At 44.4% G+C, this 18,786-nt stretch overlaps 1 protein-coding gene across 1 annotated transcript; it reads right to left on the bottom strand.

The window, feature by feature from the left end:
• Nucleotides 1-682: 682 nt before the first annotated feature.
• PTPN18 (protein tyrosine phosphatase non-receptor type 18) lies at nt 683-11,498 on the bottom strand. Its single transcript, XM_059378225.1, is given in 11 exon segments — nt 683-879; nt 1,084-1,158; nt 1,599-1,801; nt 2,515-2,603; nt 2,882-2,959; nt 3,039-3,158; nt 9,317-9,355; nt 9,469-9,564; nt 9,640-9,716; nt 9,963-10,071; nt 11,391-11,498. Coding segments are annotated over 11 exon segments (1,047 nt in total). The 5' UTR covers nt 11,484-11,498; the 3' UTR covers nt 683-811.
• Nucleotides 11,499-18,786: the final 7,288 nt, after the last annotated feature.

The raw sequence follows: 18,786 nt of genomic DNA, 5'->3' as shown, positions 1-18,786 counted from the left end.
GGGTGGGTCTGTCTAGCTGAGAGAATGTACTGTCTGTTCAGCTGGGGATTTGTTTATGTCTGTCTGGGAATCTGTCAACTTAGGGGTCCATCTGGCCTGTGTCTGGCTGGCTGTCTAACTAGGATGGGTCTTTTTGATGGTTTCTCTTGCTAGAGGTGGTCTGTCAGGCTGTTAGTTGATTTATCTCTCTGGCTGGCAGTCCATCCATCCAGCTGTGGACTGTCCCTCTAAAGGTCAGTCTAGGTGTATGGCTATCTACTTGTCCTGTTTGGGGGTTCATCTGTCTGTGTACCCATGTGGGGATCTTTTTACGTGTTTGAAATCAGTCTGCTGGATTGTTATATCTGGCTTGGATCTGTCTGAATGGTGGTTGGGGGGTGGGGGAGTGTCTATCAGTGTTTTCCAGGTCCCACCCATTTCTGTGTCCAGCTGGGTGTCTGAGTGAGGAAGGATCAGATATTGAGATGAACTAGTCCATTATGGTGATGGGGCAGTCTCCAGAAACCCACCTGTCCATCCTCTTCTTCACACCTGGAAGAACCTACCTAGTCCCCTGGGGTTGGGCCCATTCCTGATGTTTATGTTTGAATCTGTTCACTGCAATCTCACCAGCCATTATCTCCCAACTACCTCCCCCAGCCTCGAATCTTGAATACTATAATCACGGGGCAAACCCCCTACATTTCCACCCTGAGAAACTTTTATTTTGATCCAGGACCAGCTTTCCCATTCCCAACACTTCACATAGCAAAGAATGGCCGTCAGCAGTCCAGGTGCCCACGTGGGGCAACAGGCAGGCAGGGTCCAGCACTCACACACGGGTCCACTCAGCAGGGGGGTCCCGGGGCCCCTTAGGCCTTCCAATGCGTAGGTTGAAGCCTGGAAGAAGGGCACCATGGGTTTCGTGGAGAAGCTGAGGCACGGAGATGTGTGGAAGGTCATCCTCAAGCCTCCAGGCCCTGGTGGTTTACTGCAGCCACATCCACAGGACTCGGAGAGTGTGAGCCCCATGCCACCATCCCTAAACCCCCAAATCCTGGGATTCGAAGCTGCGGATGCCTAGAAACCCAGGCTTTGACTTACCTAGCCCACCACTCTGAGCTCCATCCACCACGTCCTCATAGGCGTCAGGCCCAGCAGGGCTTTGATCAGCAGGAACTGCGGGCAGAAAACCACCCCCAAAGATTGACTCAGGCAGCCCACGGAGCTCCGGAACCCACTCGGGGCAGAACTGCATCCTCCATGCTCCCGGAGCCTGAGCTGGCAGACAGGGCCAGGGCGGTGAGGGCAGCCAGAGGGGGCATGGCGGAAACCGACGCGTCCCCCTGGAGTAGCTAGCGTCGCCAGAGAAACGGACCCAGGCTTCAGCCCAAGACTAGGCCTGGCACACTTCCGGCCGCGACGGGAGTTGGGAAATAGTCCCAGAAGCGTGGCCACCGGGAAAGCATACACGTCAGCTTAGGCCCAGATCAGGCAGGACTCAGGGGCGGGGGTCTCGAGGCCGCCAGGGCCTTCCCGACCCCAGCAAGACTGGGTCTGGAGAAGGCGCAGGAGGGTGCCGGTCCTCCGCCTCGCGCCCCTGCCCGCTCGGGACTCACCGCCGCTGGGCAGCACCCCACGCGCGTTCACCGCCTGCGCTTGCAGCAGCCGGGCGCGCGGCGTCACCTGGCTGTAGAGAGGCCCCTCCTCTGCGCCGCGCCCCCGCGCCCCGGCCACGGTGCCCGCCGGCGCCCCGCGCTTCTGCACCACCGCATACGTGTCGGCCATGGTGAGGGCCGGGGGCCCAGGCACGGAGAGGCTTCTGCGAGTGGGGAAGGCGGGGGAGGAAGTGAAATGACTGAGCGGAGGGAGGGGGTGGGGAGTGCGCCTAGCTTGCAAACCGCGGGCTTCCTTCCCACCCAAGGCGCTAGCAGGTCAGGTCGAAGAGAGCAGGTGGGCAGGTCTCAGAGGAGAGAGGATGGGGTCTCTGGATGAGGGGAGTTCGGTTCTGTCTGTCGAGCGCCTGGCAAGTTAGGTGAGTGAAGGGAAGGGAACAGCCTGGCAGGAAAATGGGCAGGGTATTGGTGCTAGGTAAGGGGTGGTCATTTCTGTGTACACTTCTGAATAAAAGAATGAGGAAGTGGCATCTAAAGGTGGGAGGGAGGGATAGCCTCAAAATGGAGAGCTAGTTTTGAGGACGATGGGGTAAATTTTGCTGCAAGGGAAGGTTGACTGTCCCCAGCACCTGACATGAGGCCTGACAAGTGGGTGGCATCAAGAAATATTTGCTAAATTAATGACTTGGGAAGCAAAGAAAGGGCTAACATAGGGGCTAACCTTAGAGGCAGAGGCAGTGGGATCCCTGGGTCCAGTGTCATCTTGGGGCAGGTTCCTGGACTCAGTTCAAAGAAAGAGCCAGTGAATATTTGATAAACTGAACAGCAAGGAAGGGCTGGTGTTTCAAGAACAAGGAAAGAGTTAGCCTCTGAGCATGAGAAATTGGAAAGGGAAGAATGAAGAGATGGAGCTGGGTACCTGAGGACCTGGCCAGGTGGGCGCCGTGTGGTGGGAAGCATCTGGGAAGTCTGGAAGGAGAGGGCCTCATCGTAGACTGGGGCACAATTCTGGGGAAAGACAGGAGGGGAAGAGTATGAGATTTGGAGGAAACTGGCCAGACCCCTGTTTGGGAAGTCCATGGAAGTGACCATGGACTCTTGGGGTAGAGGGGTAAGCTTAAGAAGAACAGTCTGATAAGGTAGCAAGGAGGACAAAGGTGGATATCATAGTCAGTCCCTGCTCCCAGAAGGAGTCCATGGTGGCCAAATACTTCTTCTCTGGGTCCTGGTCTCCGTCCGAGGCTTTGATGGTAGATACAAAGAAAGTAGGAAGGGGGCCTTGGTACCTCCTTGAAATTCTGGCAAAGAGGGCTGATGTTTTGGACTGCTGAGAAGAACATCTGAGCCACCGTGTGGTATAGGATCTGTATTGCTCCTGGTAGGGAAGAGAAATCATCAAAAATGGAAGACAAGAGGAGGAGGGATATATTCTTGGATGGAGACTAAGGCTCTCACCTCTGTCTGCACAGCTGCAGGCCGCTGCTTTCTCATCTCCAGGACCACGTTGAAGAGGCTGAAGTTAGGTGGGATCATCTGAGACAGAGAAGGTACATCTTTATTTTTCTTGATATCAAAACTTACTATAAAGTTACAATAATAAAAAGTGTATAGTACTGGTACAAAGATAGACCTACCAATCAATGGAATAAAGTTGAGAGCCCAGAAATAAACCCTTACATTTATAGTCAATTGACTTTCAACAAGGATAACAAGACCATTCAATGGGGAAAAGACAGACAAATAAGTGCTAAAATAATAATAATAATAATGAGCGTTAAAGAAAAAGACAAGTAATGGGAAGAATGTGAGTTCAAATCCTCATACATTGCTGATTGGAAGGTAAAATGATGTAACTGTGGAAAACAGTTTGACAGTTCCTCAAAATATTAAGAGTGGAGTTATCATATGATGTACCAATTCCACTTCCAGGTATGTACCTGAGAGAACTGAAAACATGCTTCTATGCAAAAACTTGCATTTTCATAAGCATTATTATTCAAAAGCAGCATTATTCATAATAACCAAAAAATGGAAGTAACTCACATTCTATAAACTGATAAATGAATAAATAAAATGCAGTAGATCCTTTCAATGGAATACTGTTAAACAATAAAAAGGAGTCAAGTACTGACATATACTGTAATATGCATGAAATTTTAAAAATATGCTCAGTGAAAGGACCCAGTCACAAAGACAACATATCACATGATTCAGTTTACATGAAAAGTCCAGAGTGGTCAAACCTATAGAGACCAATAATAGAGTAGGGGTTACTCTATTTGAAGAAATGGGGAGTGACTGCCACTGGATACAGTATTCTTTGTGGAATAATGAAAATGTTCTAAAATTTATTGCAGCGATGGTTACATAACTCAGAAATATACTAAAAACAACTGAATTGCACACTTTAAATGGATAAATTACACTTTTCTTAAAGATTGTGTTTATTTATTTGACAGAGAGAGATCACAAGAAGGCAGAGAGGCAGGCAGAGAGGCAGGCAGAGAGGCATTGGGGAAGCAGGCTCCCCATTGAGCAGAGAGCCCCATGCGGGGCTTGATTCCAGGACCCTGAGATCAGGACCCGAGCTGAAGGCAGAGGCTTAACCCACTGAGCCACCAGGTGCCCCTAAATTGCATCTTGATAAAGCTGTTTAGTCCCAATAGTTTATTTTATAGTTTATTTTTGCTTTTGTTTCCTTTGCCTCGGGAGACATACTGAGAAGCATACTGCTATGAACAATGCAAGACAAATTACTGCCTATACTCTCTTCTAGGATTTTTATTATTGGGTCTCACATTTAGGTCTTTAATCCATTATGAATTTATTTTTGTGTGTGGTGTAAGAAAGTGGTCCAGTTTCCTTTCTTTCTCTCTCTCTCTCTCACTTTTTGCACGTAGATATCCACTTTTCCCAGCACTATTTATTGAAGAGGTTCTTTTTTCCATGTCATATTTTTGCCTCTTTTGCTGAAGATTAATAGATTAATTGACCATATAATCACGGGTTTATTTCCGGGCTTTCTATCCTATTCCATTAATCTACATGTCTATTTTTGTGCCAGTATCATACTATTTTGATTACTACAGTTTTGTAGTATAACTTAAAATCTGGAATTGTGATATCTCCAACTTTATATTTCTTTTTCAAGATTGCTTTCGCTCTTAGGGGTCTTTTCTGGTTCCATCCAAATTTCAGGATTGTTCTAGTTCTGTGAAAAGTGCTGTTGCTATTTTGATAGGGATTGCATTAAATCTATAGATTGCTTTGGATAGAATGGACATTTTTAACAATATTTCTTCTTCCAATCCATGAGCATGGAGTATATTTTAATTTATTTGTGTCATCTTCAATTTTTTTCATCAGTGTTTTATAGCTTTCAGTGTATAGGTTTTTCACTTCCTTAGTTAAGTTTATTTCTAGGTATTTTACTATTTTTGGTACAATTGTAAATTGGATTGTTTTCTTAATTTCTCTTTCTGCTGGTTCATTATTAGTGTATAGAAATGCAACAGATTTCTGTACACTGATTTTGTGTACTGTGACCTTACTCCATTTATTGGCTTTAGTAATTTTTTGGTATAGTCTTTAGGGTTTTCTATATATAGTATCATGCCATCCACAAAAAGTTAAAGTTTTACTTCTTGCTTATCAATTTGGATAGTATTTCCTTTTTTTATCTGAGTGCTGTGGCAAAATAAATACCACTGGATGGTATTTCCTTTTCTTATCTGATGGCTGTGGCAAAATAAAAAGCTTTTGCATACAAAGGAAACAAACAATAAAACTAAAAAAAAATGACCTATTGAATGGGAGAAGATGTTTGCAAATGACATATCTGATAAAGGGTTAGTATACAAAATATATAAAAAACTGATTCAACTCAACAGCCAAATAGGAAATAATCCAATTATTTTGTCCAAAATGTCTTTTGTCCAAAAGACATGAGCAGACATTTCTCCAAAGAAGATATCCAAATGGCCAACAGATATATGAAAGGATGCTCACTCAACATCACTCATAATCAGGGAAATGCAAATCAAAACACAATGAGATATCACCTCACACCTATCAGAATCGCTAAAATAAAAATTTAAGAAACATCAAGTGTTGGCAAGGATGTGGAGATAAAAGAACCACTGTGCACTGTTGATAATGTAAACTGGTATAGCCACTCTGGAAAACAGTATGGTGTTTCCTCAAAAAATAAAAATGGAACTACCTTATGATCCAGTAATTGCACTACTTGGTATTTATCCAAAGAATACTCAAACACTAATTCAAAAGGATATATGTGGGGCACCTGGGTGGCTCAGTGGGTTAAAGCCTCTGTGTTCGGCTCAGGTCATAATCCCAGGGTCCTGGGATCAAGCCCCGCATTGGGCTCTCTGCTCAGCAGGGGGCCTGCTTCCCCCCCCCCAACCTCTGCCTGTCTCTCTGCCTACTTGTGATCTCTGTCTGTCAAATAAATAAATAAAATCTTTTAAAAAAAGGATATATGCACCCCTGTGTTCATTGCTGCATTATTTACAATAACCAAATTATGGAAGAAGCACGTGTCCATCAATAGATGAATGGATAAAGAAGATGTGATATATATATATATATATATATATATATATATATACACACACACACACGGAATATACAATGAAATTTTGCCATTTGCAACAATATGGGTGGATCTAGAGGGTATAATACTAAGTGAAAAGAATCAGTTGGGGAAAGACAAATACTATATGATTCCACTCATATGTGGAACTTAAGAAACAAAACAAATAAATGAGGGGAAAAAAAGAGAGAAACCAAAAAACAGACTTAACTATAGAGAATAAACAGGTGGTTACCAGAGGGAAGGTAGGGGTGGGAAATGGGTGAAATAGGTGAAGGCGATTAAGAGTACACTTATTCTAAAAAGGCAAAGGATCTGCACTAGAGGAACTACAGAACACTTATGAAAGAAACTGAAGAAGACACAAAAACATGGAAAACCATTCCATGCTCATGGATTGGAAGAATAAACATTGTTAAAATGTCTATACTACCTAGAACAATCTGTACTTTTGATGCCATCCCAATCAAAATTCCACCAGCATTTTTCAAAGAGCTGGAACAAACAATCATAAAATTTGTATGGAACCAGAAGGGACCCCGCATTGCTAAGGAAATGTTGAAAAAGAAAAACAAAACTGGGGGTATCATGTTGCCTGATTTCAAGCTTTACTACAAAGCTGTGATCACCAAGACAGCATAGTACTGGCACAAAAACAGATACATAGACCAGTGGAGCAGAGTAGAGAGCCCAGATATAGACCCGCAACTCTATGGTCAAATAATATTTGACAAAGGAGGAAAAATTGTACAGTGGAAAAAAGACAGTCTCTTTAATAAATGGTGCTGGGAAAATTGGACAACTACATATAGAAGAATGAAAGTCGACCATTCTCTTACACCATACACAAAGATAAACTCAAAATGGATAAAAGACCTCAATGTGAGGCAGGAATCTATCAAAATCCCAGAAGAGAACATAAGCAGTAATCTCTTTGACATAGGCCACAGCAACTTCTTTCAAGATATGTCTCCAAAAACAAAGGAAACAAAAGTAAAAATGAACTTTTGGGACTTCATCAGGATAAGCTTCTGAACAGCAATGGAAACCTCAACAAAACAAAGAGGCAACCCACGGAATGGGAGAAGATATTCGCAAAGGACACTACAGACAAAGGGCTGATATCCAAGATCTATAAAGAACTCCTCAAACTCAACACACACAAAGCAGATAATCATGTCAACAAATGGGCAAAAGACATGAATAGACACTTCTCCAATGAAGACATACAAATGGCTAAGAGACATATGAAAAAATATTCATCATCATTAGCCATCAGGGAGATTCAAATCAAAACTACATTGAGATATCAACTTACACCAGTTAGAATGGCCAAAATTAACAAGACAGTAAACAATGTGTGTTGGAGAAGATGTGGAGAAAGGGGAACCCTCTTACACTGTTGGTGGAAATGCAAGTTGGTGCAACCACTTTGGAGAACAATGTAGAGATTCCTTAAGAAATTAAAAATAGAGCTTCCCAAGACCCTGCAATTGCACTACTGGGTATTTACCACAAAGATACAGATGTAGTGAAAAGAAGGGCCATCTGTACCCCAATGTTCATAGCAGCAATGGCTATAGTCACCAAACTGTGGGAAGAACCAAGATACCCTTCAATGGATAAAGAAGATATGGTCCATATGTAAAATGGAGTATTATGCCTCCATCAGAAAGGATGAATACCCAATTTTTATATCAACATGGACAGGACTGGAAGAGATTATGCTGAGTGAAATAAGTCAAGCATAGAGAGTCAATTATCATATGGTTTCACTTACTTGTGGTGCATAAGGAATAACATGGAGGACACTGGGAGATGGAGCAGAGAAATGAGTTGAGGTGGAGACAAACCATGAGGGACTGTGGACTGAGAAACAAAATGAGGCTTTTAGAGGGAAGGGGGCTTGGGGGTTGGGTGAGCCTCATGGTGGGTATTATGGAGGGCACGTATTACAGGGAGTACTGGATGTGGTGCATAAACAATGAATGCTGGAACACTGAATAGAAATAAAATGAAAAAAAAAAAGCACACTTATCATGATGGTCATGGAGTAATATTTAGAATTGCTGAATTACTATATTATACACTTAAACTAATATGACACTGTATGTGAACTATACTGGAATTAAAATAAAAAATTAAAAAAATAAGAAAAAGACAATCTAAAGTAAAAATAATAGTGCATTGTGGAGTATATTTCATATTTAGAATTAAAACCTATGGCAACAGTAACATAAAGCAGGGAATGGGAAATTTGAAATAAATTTGCTAGTATAAAGTTCTTATGTTTCAAATGAAATGGTATAATATTATTTGAGTGTATACTGTGATAAGTTAAAGATATAACTGGTAAACTCTAAAGCCACACTATGCACATAATACACAGTGGTATAACTAATAAGTATATAATGACTCTGAAATGGATTTATAAAAATTCTCAATCTAGTGGCACCTGGGTGGCTCAGTCAGTTAAGCGACTGCCTTTGGCTCAGGTCATAGTCTTGGGGTCCTGGGATTGAGACCCGCGTCAGGCCCCAGCTCAGTGGGGAATCTTTTTCTCCCTCTCTTCCTGACTAGTGCTCATTCTCTCTTTCTCTCTCTCAAATAAATAAATAAAAAATAAAAAATTCTCAATCGGAAAAAAGACAGAGAAGAATAAAGGGACAAAGAACAGATGGAACAAATAGAAAACAAAAGGATGGTGGATTTAGACCCAACGTTATTTATAATTATGTTAACAACTAAATACTCCAATTAAAGGCAGAGATTGTCAGACCAAATAAAAAAGTAAGTCCTTACAATATGCCACCTACAAGACACTTTAAAAAAACAGAGATCAGAGTTGTACCAGGGACAGATCAGTATAAGCCTTATGGTCTATGGTGTGGACTTGGGTTGGGAAGACCAACAGTAAACGGGTTGTGAACACTGCAGGGATGAACACCATGAATAAAAGGGAAAGATCAACAAAAAATTGAAGAGAGCAATAGTGGAGTCACTCCAAGAATTGGGCCTTTTGGACCTGGGATTAGGGAGGTGCTAGCAAGATTTCTCCTGCCTCCTTCCTGCACAAAGAAATGTATTCTAGAGGGCTGAGGACACCTACCAGCCCATTCTCCATTTCTGGACATGCCATCAGGATTACCTAGACAAGAAGGGTAGGGGGAGAGGGGAGTGATTTGGGTTAGGTAACTGGAGAAACACGGCCAAGGGAGGACTCAGAATGTTAGTTCCTCCTCACTCTCCCCTAAGGCTGACCTTGACCCCAAACTCCCAGACCAGGTGCCAGAAGTCTAACAAGGTGTGAGGCAAGGGTCCTTGTGTGGCGTTGTAGGCCTGGCTTCCGTCTGTGCCCTGGTAAAGGCTAAATTCACCACTGGGATCTTGCTGTCACCCCGTGTCCGCTCCTTCCCTGACTCCCAGCCTGACCTGGATGAAGTTGCCGTGGATGTAGTCGCAATGTCCCTCCTCCTAGAGCAGGGAGAGGGTCACTCGTGTCTGATCATCTGCCAGAGGGAGAGGTGAGAAAAGTGCTTTGGCCCTGACAGACTCCTGGATGAAAGCCAGCAGGGTTCCTGCACACCCAGCAGGGATCCCACCTGGGTGCAATTGGGAGCTGCTCAGGAGAAATGCAGCCACTTGCAAGGATCTGAGAGGGAGTACACTGGGAGCATAGTGGGGTGGATTGGACTGCCATGGGGTGGAGATGTGTGTAGAGCACCACCGACTCCCTCAGGAAGCCCCCAACTTCCACGGCAGCACATCTTTGCAGTGATTCTTCCTCATGTTCCCTGGCAGATGGCCAGCCTCAGTGGAATACACAGGGATGGTCTTCCATGCGGCTGAGTTGGCCTGGATGTCCTGGTGGAAGGCACCATTAGCCAACCCTGGGAAAAGAAAGAGAGAAGATAGGAGCCAAGTCAGAGTTCTGGGGCACAGAGGCACTTGTAGGGAGTGCGCAAGTGCGCAAGTGCGTGCCTCTCACATGGTTTGTGAGAGGTGAATGCAGACTCTTACATAACATGGTGCCTGGGTGGGTAATTGTAGTGAGACAGTACTAATGGCAACTCAGAGCACCTTCTCTGTGCCACGCTCTGTGCTAACGACATTGAATCACTACAAGGTCTCCATTGTGATGTTCCCATCGTGTAGGTTAGAAAGCTGAGGCACGACATGGTTGAGTGACTTGCGGAAAGTCCCAACCAGGAAGTAGAACAGTGAGGGTTGCATCTACCACCCAAACACAATCTGTGTTACATTGTATTATAAACAATAATTGTAATGTAATATGTATTTAATATAACAAACATGAAGTATGATATATATGACACTATAAAATGTATATAAATTATAATGTATAATATTACTTGTGTAACAAAATATCACTGATACTTTGTTACTGTTAGATTATTATAATTCTGAAGTGTATTACCATCATCAGCTATTCAAAATCAGACTATAATAAATAACACCTACCAATGCCTACGATGTTGCATTAGCATTCCTTACACATGGCTTGTATTACGGCACTGTAATGTTTAGAATCTTTATAACTAGTTACAAAGGGACCTACAAAGTGAGCGCTCAAGATCTGCTAAGGCGCTTTTTAACGCACACTTGTTCCTCATGCCCGTTCAGTCATTAACCGTAGCGTTTTACCCAGAGGACCCAGGTAAAGTACCCTAGGTCACAGCTCCTATTAGAGTCCGGCATCCACACCACCATCCCCTCTTTTCCCCACCCGCAGTAGGGCTTCTTGGGTCCTCTTCTCCTGGCCCTTTCTTCCACATGATCACAGAGGCCAGGGCTGACCGGTGTCCAGTGCAAGTGTGCGCCTGCCTTCCCTTGGGGAGCCGGCTTCTCCAGCTCCACCCAGCAGTGGGACCGTTCTGGGAGCTGGATGAGAGGGAACAGGGACCCGAGGGCGCGTGGGCGGCACGCCCAACCCGGCCGTGGACTTCGCCCTCTGGGGCTCTGTGAGCAGAGGATGGGGACAGGGAAGAGAGCGACAGAGAGGTGCTGGGAAGAGAAAAATAGACCTAGAGGCGAGGAGACACTCTTGGACGCTGGGAAAAAGGGACGGAGGGCAAAGCGCGGCAGGGCGCACAGTACAGGTATCCCGACAGTCCGGGATCATGAGTCAGAGCGCGCGGTTTGGTCGTCCATTCTCGCCCACTCACGCTGAACTCGCCGGCCAGTACCGCCCTCTACCGGCCGCCTCGCGCCTCCAACTGCTCCAAGAAGCTCTGCACAGCGTCCAAGTTGCGGTTCATGACGTGGTGGCCTGACGAGCTCCACTTAAGCAGGGCGCTCCGCGCGAGTAGCTAGTAGCGAGAAAACTGGAGGCGGAGGCGGCCTGTGGAGGCCCCGTCTCCGATCTTGCGACCCAATGGAAGCGCGCAGCAGGCGGCAGGTTTCGCCCCTCGGCCAATAACATTCGGAGCTCGTCCCGGTACCGCCCACAGGCTCGCTGACCAGGCAGCAGCCGGAGACTTAGGTCCTCTTCCTCTGGGTCTGAGGAGTCCAGAGCTGGTGCTTCCCTTTTTTTGGGCCTCGGGCACGTTGACTGAGTCCGCAGAATCCCCTGGACGTTGTCTCCTGATTGGTCCCGGAACCCGCGCCCGGGGCCAACTTTCATCCAAGGGCCCGCGTTGGGTAGATGCCCTTGCATTCTCGCCTGGCCTCCCAGGTCGTCTCCCTGAGAGAGAGACTGGGCTCTGATGGTGGCCGAGATGGAGGTGCAACTCCTCCCTCAAGGACCCTGGGTTGGGGGCATCCTTCACTGTGCGCTACGGCGGCGGGGCCGGAGCGAGGTCACGGGAGGTTGTCGAGGTTGCAGCGGGGCGGTATGTGTGTGTGTGGGGGGGGAATGACACCCGGGCACCCCCGCTGTGAGAAAGACCACAGGGAAGTGGATGTTTCTGTGTCTCTGTTTCCTGAGGTTCCTCTTTTTGGGGCGGACTAGGAGGAACTGGGGGCACCAGGATCCTTTCTGAATTTAAAAATCTCAACCCACATAAACCTGCAGGGAAACAGAATTGAGGCCGTCAAAAGGCTTTCAAAAAACTTCTCTTTTTTGCTGTCTGCACACTCTCACCTTCAGAAAATGGGCAGGAAAAGGCCAGAGGACAACATAGTGATCCAGTTCCCGAGGTTACCACGGGGAGGCTGGAGAAAACCTAGAGGAGCCTAGGGCTCCTGCCTGTGTAGATGGGTCAGCCCACCCCTCACCCAGCAGGGCTCCAGGGGTCATGGAAGGAATTTCAGGGGGTGTCACCAGAAGGGGTGTCTGTGGAGTCCAGTTTGAGGTCATTGAGGTGTAAAAGGTTAACCAATGGGGTGATGTGTATGATGAAGGGTCAACAAGGTCATTGGTTCAGGTTGTGGATTTAATTAATTACGGATTATTAGAATGTTGAGTTAGGGATGGGCAAACTCTTTTTTTTTTTTCAAAAGGCTTTGGTTTTTTGGCCTTGCTGTTTCCAGTGTCCGTACCAGCTACTCAGCTCCACCATGACAGTGTGAAAATAGCCATAGGCCACGTGTAAAGAAATGAGTGGTGCTATATTCCAATAAAACTATTTGTGGACACTGAAATTTTAATTTCACGTAATTTTCATGTGTCACAAAAATTTTGTGTGTGTGTGTGTGTGTGGCCTGAGGCTGTGTGGTTTGCTGACCGAGGTTTAAGTGACAGAAGTCAAAGTGGATGATCAGTGGGGATGTTTAATTTATAGGCGGGGTCACTGTGGACTCTGTTTATTAGTTTCATCTCTAAGAGTTCAAAGATGGTAAAAAATGATCACTGAATGGACGTTTATAGTGAATTCATTGGAGGTCAGTGAGAGAGGTCTTTGGATGTTCATGGGCAACTGTCATCAGATGTTAATGGCAGTCACTGGGGGTCAGTGACAGGGAAAATGGCTGAAGGGCTATTGGGATTTGGAGTGGTAGTTTAAGTAATTGAGGGATCAAAAGAAGGAAGGTCATTGAGGGCTCCTACTCAGTGCACTATAGTGTATGTCAATGAACTGAACTTTTGTGACTGGTCATGGGTTTTTTGAGACTCAGGGAGGTGGGATACAGAAGTATTAGGTAACTTTAAGAAGATATGGATGTTCAATGCAGGAGTCGTGGACACTCTTTAGTCTCTGAGTACTCATGGATATTAATGGCAGTCATTAGGGAGTAGGGGATACCAGAGCATAGGAGGAAGAGTCACTGTGGGATCATGAAAGGTCTTTGTGGACCCTAATGTTAGTGGATGTCACTGGAGGTCAAAGGTTACTGGAAACTGGTGGTTTAGGGGAGCAAATGCAACACTGAAGGGTCATTGGGCCATCAATGTCATCTATGGTGATGACTGGGAGGCAGGAGGGCTGACCCAGAAGCTGGGGATCTTCTGATTAGTGACTAATCATCGATTAATTAATCACTAATTAGTGATTAGTTTGTCCAGTGGGGGGATGTATCTATCTGTCTACCTGACTTTTTGGGGTAACATTTACCTTGCTGAGAACCTGGCTTTCTCATAGGCTGGGGTCTTCTTACTGGCAGGAGGTAATCAAGCTGAGTTCTGGCTGGGTAGGTGGGGTATCTCTTAGTTGGGGTATCTATCTATTGATTGAGTAGGTGGGGTATCTCTTAGTTGGGGTATCTATCTATGGGCGGGGGGGTCTCTCTGTCCTTGAAGGATTTTGTCTTTTGGTTGGCTGGGATCACTTTCTAATTGGCTGGCACCAGGGGGTGTCCATGTGTCTGACCACAGGTCTTTCTGGATGTCTGGCTAGGCATATTCCTATCTTTGTTCAAGAATCTGTCCATCTGTCTAGCTGTCTGTTTCTCTGGAGTCTGTCTGTCTCCCTGGGATTTGGTCCATCCAGAAGTCTGTCTAGCCAGGGGTGTGTGTGTCTGCCTGTTTGGGGATCTTTCTATGTGGTTCAAAATCTTTTGGCTTATGAATAGAATGACTGAGGCTGTGGCCCACCTGTCATGCTTTCAGCTGGATTGGCTGTATTTTGGGTTGTATTGTCACCCTAACTCCATGCCTGCCTCTCATTGTTTAATTTGCCTGCTCCACTGATTATCCCTCTAGGTCTCTCTGGATATCCAAATGCTCCTGGCTTGCAATCTCCTCAGCTCAGGCTGGGTGTGGGGGATGGGAAGACCCATGGGAGTTCCTCCAGGAGCCTGGCCTGTCCCACCTCTCCCTTTTCCCAGAGAATTGCATGCTATGTTCTTACAATGGAATTTGCCTCTGGTAGGCGCCCTTTTGTTCACCCATTGGTAGCAATCCCATGAAGTGGGAGCAGTGGGCACTGTCCTTGGAGATACTAAGTAACTCAGTGCCCACATGCCACATGCCCATCTGCCTATTTGCCTGCTCGGAGTGCTCACTCAACAGAGCCAAATGAACTGGGTGCTGGAAGGTGCTTGGGTAAGTTTTCTTAACGCTGTAAGGAACCCAGGCTGAACCGATGTTGCAAAAGAAAAAAATTGTTTATAATGGAGAAACAAAGATACCACTTTAACCCTGGGAGTTTGCTGGGAGATACTTTGAGGCTATTGATAGTAATACTGTACAGCTCTTCTCTGGCTTCTTTTTTTTTTGATAGACCAAAAAAGCACAGAAGATATTGGAAAAAAATTCTCCCATTGCTCCTGTTAAGAACCTGCAGGCTTGATGGGCTGACCTGTTGGTCCATCCACAAGTGTGGTGCTTAGCAAACGAAAAATGACACTGTCTCCAATAGGGGCAGCTTGTGCCCACCAGTGACTACAGCTAACTACCTTTGGGTGGGCTTTTGTTAGTCTCCTCTAACTCTCCTCAGGGCTTCTGGATTTCAGTGTTCTGAATTGAGGATCCCTCCTGGTCCCCTTCTGGGGGCGAAAAAAGGCAGGCAGCTTAGAGCTGGGGGAACACAGCGCAAGGAGAAAGCCACACTACTTACTGCTTCTCAGTCCCATTGCCAACCCACATGACCTCTTTGTGGAGGCTGGTTTTTACCCCTGGGAACTGCCCTGTTGTTCTGCTCCACAGAGGGAGAAGAAAAGCCCTCTTCCTCATCTTTAAAAAATGATATCCTTAAAATGTTCCTATCAACCAGCCCCACTTCTTCCAGGGCAGAGCCTGGGTATCTTCATCACCTAGAGTGAGCCCAAGATGCTAGTCCATGCCTTTGGAGTAAATGAACTCAGTCCTGGGCTCTCTGTGCCAATAGCTTCGACTGCTGTAAACTCTAGGCAAACAAACTCTGACAGTGATGCTAGTGGCATCCTGGGGCCTCTGGTCTGGTGGCCATGCATCCTTGGCTTGCAGCTTTCATACCCAACTTTGGCCCAGCCCACACACACCTCTGTGTGTGTGTGGCACCTTATTTGGAAAAGACCAACTAGCCATGTTCTTTTAAGCTTAGTCTGGCTGAAGTCCTGCATAGCTAAGGGCTCTTCTATGGGTGCTGAATGCAGAGCCCCTGGCATCACAACCAAAGAGAGGTACAGATCTTCCCCATTGGCATCTGCCACTCAATTATAAAACCAGAGAGAATTTAAGTGCACATCTATGTCTGGGTAAGTATGAATATCTCTGGAAGGATTTCTGTAATGAGACCAACAGCAAGGGCAGGGGGCATCTCATGCTGCTGCTGCTCAGTGTTCTCAAGTCCTAGCCAATGCACTATGGCAAGGAGAAAGAAAGGCAGGGGTCTGTCTAAAACACTGTGTAACTGGCACATGGCATAATCAGCTGGAAAGTTAGAAAATCTTATGAAAGACCATAAAGGGTTAAAAGAAAATTTAATAAGGTATCCAGTTGAAATATAATAGACACACACACACACACACATCACACATATAAATATAGAAATCATTTTCCTATGTAACAGCAGAAATGAATTTGAAACTACAATGCAAAAAAACCCTATTAATTTCTTAAAAATAGGCACCAGCTTCCAAACCCTTATTGAATTAATAGAGCTAAACAATGATACTAATGTCTGCTACCATCACAAAAAAAGACACCCACACATTATCATTCTCCTGTTCTTTTACGAACACAACACTCTACCCACCAAGTATTCCCACCATCAAAATTCAAACCTGTACCGGATTGAGCCTTTAGATCTAAATGTTAATTCAGAGGAAACAGAAGGGCACAGAAAAATGTTAAGTGACACGACAGGGATAAGATCAGAGACATCCAGACTGTGGAAACTCTATAAGACAAATAAACCAGTTTCCTAATTGAATAAATTACAAAGAGAAAAAAAAAAAAAAGAATCCTACAGGTTAAAAGAGACTTAGGATGTTCACAAATACTGCAGCATTATTCATATTAGCCCCAAAGTAGAAACAACCCAAGTTTCATAAAGTGATAAATAAATAAAATATGGTATAATGGTATATCTATACAATGGACTATTACTCACCAGTAAAAAGAAATGAAGTATAATGCATGCTACAACAGGGATAAACTTTGAAAATGCACTAAGTAAAAGGCAGTCAAAAAACACCACATATTGTATGATTCCATTTGTATGAAATGTCCAGAATAGCCAAGTCTATGGAACAAGAGTAGATTAGTGGTTGCAAGGGCCTGAGGGTAGAGGGATGGTTGGCGGAGAATGGTGAGTGACAGCTAATGGGTATGGAGTTCTTTTTAGGAGGTACAAAGATATTCTAAAATTAGATTGTAGTGATGGTTGTGCAATCCTGTGAAAATGATAAAAAAGTTTAATTGTATATATATTTTTTAATTGTATACCTTACTTAAGGTATAGGGTGAACTGTGTGATATGTTAATTGTATCTCAATAAAGCTATTTAAAAAGAGTGACAAGTTACTTTTCAATCATTTGCAATGAAAGGACCTCATTTGGATCCTAGTTCAAACTAACACACTAATCAGGGAAAACTCAAAATTAACTGGATATTTGAAATAATGTTTGGATTATACAATCTATAAAATATATATTTGGAATAATTGGTTCTTTAGACATGACAATGGTATTGTTATTCTTGTTGAGTCCTTATCTTTTGGAGATATATACAGAAATATTAATGGATGAAATGAGGTCAAGGATTTACTTCAAAATAAACAAGTGAGTGGATATATGGAGTAGGTGGGGCTACGAAGGAAACCAGATGGTCAACATTGAGGTAGGCTCATGGACTCACTGTATGGTCCTTTCTGCTCTTGTATGTTGGAAATTTTGCACAATTAAAATATTTAAATCAATCAGGATAGAGGTGAACAATCATTTCTATAGAAGAGAGCAAACAGGTCAGAGAACCACATAAATACAAATGGCCAATAGTATTTAAAAAGATGCACAACCTCCATCATAATTAAAGAAATACAAAATCAGCTGGGGAACACCATTTTGCACCTAGAGCTTGGCCAGATGAAGTCTGATTGTACCCAGTGTTAACAAGGACACAGAAACAGGTACTCAGATCTATTGACAGTGGCCAGCAGAGCCTCTTGGAGGACAATATTCAGCAGTATCTATGATCATTTTAAGATTTTATTTATTTGAGACAAAGAGTGAGAGAGAGAGCACAAGTGGGGACAGAGGGAGAGGGAGAAGCAGACTCCCTGTTGAGCAGGAAGCCCACTGCAGGGCTTGATTCCAGGCCCCCTGGGATCATAACCTGAGCTGAAGGCAGATGCTTAAACCAACTGAGCCGCCCAGGTGCCCCATCTATGATCATTTTTTTTCTATGATCATTTTTAAGACAAAATTCCACTCATCAGATATACTCTTTTAAGTGTACACAGAGGTATGTTCAATGATGTTCTTGAAGCAAGGTTTCTGGTAGTAAAAACAGAAAACAACTAGAATATGCAGCCATTAAATAGGAAGTGGAGTCACTCATACTGGATACCCTTGATAACCTAGAGGTAGCTGAAAGAGATCATTAAAGGGAAAGACAGGAAGTTTCAGAATGGTGTATACAGCATCATTTTTGGGTTAAAAAAAATACCATGAAGAGAAAACATCTGGTCATATATTTTTTTAAGTCAACAGTCCATAGCTTCTGGAGAGTAGGGTGGGATTGTTGGGGGCACAGGAAGGAGGAAGGTGGCTACTTTTTCACTGTGCATTTCTGTTTTGTTTTTTTTTTTTAAACATGAGGGTGTGTTACTTTTGTAATTTAAAAAAGTTACCGGTATTGGAGAAGTACTTACATCTTCAAACTCTTGAAGCCAATCAGACAAAATCAAAGTACATTCCCTGCACTCCAAAGAAAACTGGGCAGAGAACCCAGAAAAGAGCTCATAAAAATGGCCAATAAGTAAATGAAATGTCTACCCACAGTAGCACTAAATTCTCCCTCCTCCCTGGATCTCTAGTGCACCGTTCTCTCTAGCAAGGCACCAGCTCAATGTTTATCCTCCTAGAGATAATGCAGTTCATATGTCAGCACAAGGCCCTTCCCCTTCTTTCTGCACACTGGTAGCATATCCCCCATGGGATGTCATGATGCTTTTTATTCAACACTTTATCTTGAGGTGCTCAGTGGCTGCAGTGCACCACTCTGTGGATGCACCCTAATTTATGTAACTTCAGTGCTA

This window comes from Mustela nigripes, chromosome 15 (assembly GCF_022355385.1).
Source record: "Mustela nigripes isolate SB6536 chromosome 15, MUSNIG.SB6536, whole genome shotgun sequence".
Taxonomy (NCBI): Eukaryota; Metazoa; Chordata; class Mammalia; order Carnivora; family Mustelidae; genus Mustela; species Mustela nigripes.
This window is presented reverse-complemented; position numbering and strand designations above follow the sequence as displayed.